Raw genomic sequence first — 7,180 nt, 5'->3', positions numbered from 1 at the left:
TATTTGGTTAGTAACACTGCAATTTTCATTCTCAAGAGTGAAAAGTTCTCGTATATTACATTTTTATTAGTATTTCACTTTATCTTTTATTGCGTTTATATTCCTCCCTAAGTTTAGTTAGTTTTAATTTTTCCATTAACTCTAACTTACCAAAGGGTATGAATTTGGAATTTAAATATTTTTATTTAAGAGCACGAGTACAAAGCTTTGCACAATCTGTATTTATATTTTTTCTTAATCTTAGAATTTTCGTTTTTATTTAACATTATCAATGAAATGGAGTTCACATTTTTAACACTTGAGAAATGGTTCTTTATTGAAGTATACAGATTCTTAAAGTAGGTTTGACTTTTTTTAATAGCATGTGATTAAAACTTAAATTTCAAGTTGTAAACATGGCTATCTGTCAGTTGTATCAGACTTTGCTAGTAGTTTTCTTCAAAAATCTCATTATATTTTAAATTTTTTCTTAATTGTATAACAATAATGATACTGATACTGATATTTTGTTATTATTTAGAAAAAAAGAAATATGTTACATGCATATAAAATCCTCGTATGATAAATAAAATATTTAGGAAAAACGAAACATGTCTGTAAATATATAATGTTGGCTTTTAGTTCTTAAAAAAAAGTGTTTTGCTTTTGGAAGATCACATTTGACATATTTTTGTAAATGGGGGACTAAAGTGAGTTAGTTTGCTTTCAGATGTTAAAAGCAGATTTTATCTTTACTTTTAAAAAGTAAAAAATGTTTTCCTCTTTGAAAAACCAGACGAAACAAATTTTACCTTCACAGATCCTTCTAAGCCTCTAGGTAGACCCAATTGAAAGAAACTGTCCAGAAAATGTTGCAATGGATCTATGACGTGAGCAATGACTTCCATGCAGATACCATTTACCATTTGCAATAAAATTTAATCAATGGATTTTTGGTAAATCACAAGATTCACAATTTCTTTTTACATCAAGTTACAAATAAACTTTATCTGAATTAAAAACTATAATAAATTACTTTTTCCTTTAAAATTATTTTGAGTTTAACTCAACTGGACTCGTTTAACCAAAATTCAAGCACAGGGAGAAAAATAAATTTCTTTCGAAATTGTTTAGGGGACTTAGCAAATACATATCTGTGCATGCACAAATGAAATAAATACTAAAAGTTCTTCCTCTACTGTTACAACTTTTTTTAAATTTCGAATGCTCAGATATAATCATGTGGAAAATTTGGGTGTGTTCACATGATGCTTTTAGGAAGTTTTGGTAAGAGCTCCAATTTTTTTTTTAACAGTCTATTACAGTTCAAACTAAAAATGGTGATGTCACTAAATGCCTTTTATGATGCAAGTTTGATTTTGGATGGTGGTTAGTTTCAAAGCTTTTATTGGTTTGTACCTCTTAGAAGAAAAAGCCAAACACATAGATTTGAAGGCTTTTTATTGGTCATCTGAAAACGAACGACTACAGAAGCTTCATTTGCCAAGAAATTGAAATTCAGAGACTGAGAAAAACACTGTTGATGGACACAGGGCACCTATGCTTTTCTACCAACCATGCATCCAACGTATCCAATTATGATTGCTCCAAATAGCAGCTTCGGTCATTACTTCTTTTTTCTTAAGGAATGGGTGCTCAATACTTAGAAATTAGAAACAATTTTATCACTGAATAAAAGAAAAACTTAATTAGTATTTTGTTTATTCAATTGATTTTTAATATGTTATTAATAATGTCCTAAGTTATATTAACAAATATTATGATAAAAAATTATTTTCAGTTAATCTAACTCAGAACAGGAAAGTTGCTAGTTTGATTGGACCAAACAATGTCCTAAGTTAGTGGTATAAAAAAATGTGGTTGAGAGGAGAAAATGGCAAAAGTGTATTTGAAAGAGTGAAGGTGTTAATTGGCATTTTCAAATTACGCGAAAGTGGTATGAATTCTTTAAATTGTGGCATGAAATGATAGAGAAACACTTGCCACTTATATGTTGGAATCAACCACGCCAAATGGAAAAAACGACTTCTCATCACTGCTACTTTTGTTTATGTTAAAACAAGTACTGTGTACACTTAAACCGTACAAAAGAAACAGTGTTCTTCGTAACCACCCAACAAAATCAAAATTCAAACTCATCTTAATTGCCCTATTGATTTTTCTTTCTTCTTAGCTTTTTTTTTTTCCAGCTTAAGTTATTACCACGTGCCACTATCAAAATAAAGGAAATGGGGCTCCTCAGGTTTATATGTAGAAAAAATCAATCGTCACCACGATATGTTTTTCTATAGAAGTGTTAGAGAATGTTTTCTTTTATTGATTAAATTTTATTGAAAAAAAAATGTAGTGGATTTTGTATCTTATTTATAAACTCCTTCGCCTGATTTTATAATTTTCACTAAATATTATGTTAGAAGAATGTGTTTCTTATTTATTTTATTTATTTATGGAAGTTTATGAGAGTTGGGTATAAAATCTCTCCATCAAAGGTCAGAACACAAAGTGGTTACAAATATAGTGAGGGATTTATTATTAACGAAAGAAATTAAACTTGTAAGTGTACAAGATACGAGTCATGTCTTTATCAACCACAAGCCAACCTTTATTCACTTATGATATTAGCATTTGGATTGTTGAATCAAATGAGTAATATTGCTAAAATTCTAGTATCAACATAATCAAGTCATTGTTAGATCCATGAGTCGTGTATCAAATTGGATGAATCAATTTATAAGCACATAAATTTCTATAATTTGGCAACAATTTTGAACTGTCATGTCCATTGTTTCATTTGAATATGATTCTCAGTATAAGACACAGGGCATGATTACTAACCTTTTTATTTTGAGATTAAAATAAGAAAAGAAATATCCATAAATTAGAACAATTAATGCATAAGTTAATTAACATAAGAATGTTAAATATGCACATTTTACACTAGAAGTGGATTTTACAAACTGAAGTGAAAAATGGTATTGCATCAACCAATGTGTATCCTAACTCATGTTGCTCCTCTTTTGTAGTACATTATTTAGGTTACAGCTTCCAATTTAAGTTCAGGCTCAATATCATCGTCCACTGCTAATGATGGAGTCTCATTAACTAAAGATGTATTTCTACCATAAAATTCCAGAAAACAGATTTATTAACTAAAGATGCATTTCTACTCTTGTGCGTCTCTTTTCATCTAAATAACACAATCTAGCATTTATCAGTTGATTGCTCTGTGAACCATGCATGCTCTCTACTTTGTTAGACTAATTACTAAATATTAAGTACCTTGTTGACTAAAATATAATGACTCAACAGAAGTATTTCTCTTTCCAGGCATTTCCCTATTTATAAGTCTACAAAATAGCTGCATTTTAAAACAAATCTCCCTCAGCACAAGAAACACCATTAAACAAAACCAGAACAACAATGAAGACTTTCCACCTCCCTGGCAAGTCATGTTGTTCTTGGTTCGTACTAGCCCTGTTTGCTCTCATTGCTTCCTTGGCTTCGGCTACAGAGATACATTTCCATGAATTTGTTGTAAGTTCTGATTCAATTATATCACGAATTATTCACTACATTTCTTCAATATGGTTAGAGGTCTTTAGTAATTATCATTCCATCATAATTTGAGTGAAATAGGTTCAAGCTAGGCCAGTGACGAGGCTGTGCAAAAACCAAAGCATAATCACTGTCAACGGGCAGTTCCCAGGGCCAACAGTGGAAGCTAGAAACGGGGATTTTGTGATAATCAAAGTAGTAAATGCAGCACAGTACAACATCTCCATCCACTGGTAAATATTATCATCTTTCTCTTTCACTTTCACATGGAATTCATGCTTGAATATCATACTCTTCAGTCAGAAGTTTTCCCCACACTAATGTAACAATATATAGTTGGTCCATGAGTCCATATACTATGCTATTGATACATACATACTTGTTCCATGTACCAATTTTCTGTGCCACTGATGCATAAATTTGATCTTCCTCACAAAGTGATCATGGGTTATGTGCATCAGGCATGGGTTAAGGATGCTGCGAAATCCATGGGCGGATGGGCCGAGTTATGTAACTCAGTGTCCCATACAACCAGGGGGAAGTTACACATACCGATTTAGAATCAGGGATCAGGAAGGGACATTATGGTGGCATGCTCATACTGGATTCCTAAGAGCCACTGTTTATGGAGCTTTCATCATCTATCCCAGATTGGGTTCTGCCTATCCCTTCTCTGTGCCTAAGCAAGAATTTCCCCTCATTCTTGGTACATCTCTAAAATCATCTTTTGCCCAATTCTTGAATAGTGAATCTCCTTCCACTGTGAACAAACTATACCTTACAACAAAACATTTAAAATGCGAATGAGGTTCTCATTAAGTATCATGACAGTTTTACCGTGTTGATGCCACAGGGCAATGGTTTGATTCGGATGTTGTGCTTCTCCAAAGGCAGGCAGACTATGCAGGATTACCTCCAAATCCATCTGTTGCATATACCATTAATGGGCAACCTGGTGATCTTTACAGATGCTCAAGCCAAGGTGCGAAAATTACTACTCAGTGTGTGCCTGCATTTCTTAACGGTTGAAAAGGATATCAAAATGATTGTTAACTTATTTTCAAATGGCAAGATTTTCTGAACCTTTAATGTTTAGTTTTATTAGAATAAAGTCTTAAAAAGGAGAGTATAGCTAAATAAAGTTAAGTGTTAAATTCTTAACTACCTTAATAGCAGTTCTATTTTGAGAGAGGTTTCAGATTCATTGATGTAACGAACACACAATGCAGGAACTGTGCGTGTTCCAGTTGAAGCTGGGGAGACAATTATGTTGAGAATCATCAGCAGTGCACTCAATCAAGAACTTTTCTTCTCCATTGCCAACCACAGCATGACTGTGGTTGGTACAGATGCAGCGTATAATAAGCCCTTCAGAACCACAGTCCTCATGATAGGACCTGGTCAGACATTCAATGTCCTAGTCACTGCTGATCAACCCCAAGGTCTCTACTACATGGCAGCACGCGCCTATGAATCTGCTGTGAATGCTCCGTTTGACAATACCACCACCACTGCAATCCTAGAATACAGATCTACTAGACGCAGTAACCAAAACAGATCAAGACCAGTCTTGCCAGCTTTGCCTGCCTTCAATGACACTGCCACTGCAACTGCGTTCACTGCTAGGATTAGGGGCCTTACTCAGGTTAAAGTCTTTACGGAAGTTGATGTGAATCTATATTTAATAGTGGGGTTGGGGTTAATCAATTGCACGAATCCTAATAGTCCCCGGTGTCAAGGACCAAATGGAACCCGCTTCACAGCCAGCATGAACAATGTATCATTTGAACTCCCAAGAACCACCTCCTTAATGCAAGCGTACTATGAAAGAATACCCGGTGTCTTCACAACAGACTTTCCCCCTGTTCCTCCTGTACAATTTGATTATACTGGGAACGTACCAAGGGGGCTATGGACACCTTCACGGGGAACTAAGCTCTACAAAGTGAAGTATGGCTCGAGGATGCAAATTGTTATGCAAGACACAAGCATAGTGACCACAGAGGAACACCCTATGCATGTTCATGGATTCCACTTCTTTGTAGTCGGTTCAGGTTTCGGCAACTTCAACCCAGCAACTGATCCACTCAAGTTCAACCTTGTAGACCCACCTGTGAGGAACACTGTTGGAACACCTCCTGGAGGATGGGTGGCTATTCGTTTTGTGGCTGACAATCCAGGTAACGTATTGTAGTACTGTAAAACTTTGCTTCTGCAGTCAGCATCACATATTAACCTATTTCATGGTTTTCTTTCACTACTGCAAATCAGGAATTTGGTTCATCCATTGCCACATAGACTCGCATCTGAATTGGGGTTTGGGCATGGCACTTCTGGTAGAAAATGGAGTTGGCCTTTCACAATCAGTATTACCTCCACCGCCAGATCTACCCCAATGTTAAGGTTAAGAAAGCCTCAGTAGTTAATAAATTTATTGTTGTGTACTACAAGTTCAAGAATTTGCCAAACAGACAGTATGGCTTTCTGCAGTTCCCATACTAGAATTAAATTAAGCTTAATTGAGCTGTATGTTTGCGGTATGTTGATTAGACAGCACTCTCTATATAAAGAAAAGTAATATTCAAATGATTTCTTATCATTACTATTACCAATTTAATATTTCAGTGAGAAAAACTACACCATTCTGACCAGTTGATAGAAAACAAATATTTCAGTACCAGAAACCGATTTCATATCCTACAGTGGAAAAATTGTCCACTTGTTGCAATGTGCAGATGTACTATTCTGCACAAAGGAGCCTGAACAACATAAAACATGGTACATTTAATTTTTAGCAGGTCAACATGAACAAAAATGTGAAGTTCATCCTGACTGTTCCTGGATACCTAAATTGCAAAGAAATCACTGGACCTCTGGGATTACTAAATTGACAGCATGCATCAACTGCCATGTTATAAGGTTCTTGCGTAATAATAGGAAACTAAAGAACATAACAGCAAGCTCTAGGAAGTAAGCTTCCTTAGAGATAGTCTAATCAAAGACATGCATACAAAGTCACAAACAAAGCTACTCCATAAGCAAAATATAACAGAATAACCCCTTGGCATGTTAAAGATGATCAAACTAATAACATAAGTTATTGCAACTATGGACATCAAGATTACCCAGATCAATATTCAATTTGTTAATCACCAAGCTATAGTTTGAATCTTAAGATTCAAACAATGAAAAGTTACTTCAAATATATTATATAAATTTTTCAATGTAATAATCTAAAAGTAGAAATAAAAAAAACAACTTATATGTCATTAGTCTTATAAATCAAATTTATTAACTATGAGTTTGTAAAGCCTTTATTTCAAAAGAATGCAAATGGAGCAATGAATATAGCCCAATAGAGTGCATGCACCGTGTTAGATATTGTTTGATATTATTAAGATATTGTTAGATATTGATAACCACAATATCAAACAATATCTTCTATTTAATTTTTTTATTTTCAGTTACTCTTTTTACTTGTACCTCTCTCTATTATAAATAGATTACCCTATGTGTGGTTTATACACAAGGAAGATTAATCTCAATCCCTATTTTCTTTATTCTCAACATGGTATCTAGAGCTTAAGGTTTGTTTTTTTCGCTACTGCTTCCTCCGCCTCTGCCA

General features: G+C 34.1%; 1 protein-coding gene across 1 annotated transcript; it reads left to right on the top strand.

Annotated features, from left to right (window-relative positions):
* Nucleotides 1-2,931: 2,931 nt before the first annotated feature.
* On the top strand, nt 2,932-6,084 carry LOC114187499 (laccase-3). Its single transcript, XM_028075759.1, has 6 exons — nt 2,932-3,534; nt 3,637-3,788; nt 4,017-4,261; nt 4,409-4,537; nt 4,785-5,735; nt 5,827-6,084. The coding sequence occupies exons 1-6, from the start codon at nt 3,421-3,423 to the stop codon at nt 5,955-5,957; spliced, it is 1,722 nt and encodes a 573-aa protein (XP_027931560.1). The 5' UTR covers nt 2,932-3,420; the 3' UTR covers nt 5,958-6,084.
* Nucleotides 6,085-7,180: the final 1,096 nt, after the last annotated feature.

Source organism: Vigna unguiculata, chromosome 6 (assembly GCF_004118075.2).
Source record: "Vigna unguiculata cultivar IT97K-499-35 chromosome 6, ASM411807v1, whole genome shotgun sequence".
In the NCBI taxonomy this organism is placed as follows: domain Eukaryota; kingdom Viridiplantae; phylum Streptophyta; class Magnoliopsida; order Fabales; family Fabaceae; genus Vigna; species Vigna unguiculata.
The sequence above is the reverse complement of the archived record's forward strand: the minus strand, read 5'-3'. Positions and strand labels throughout refer to the sequence as shown.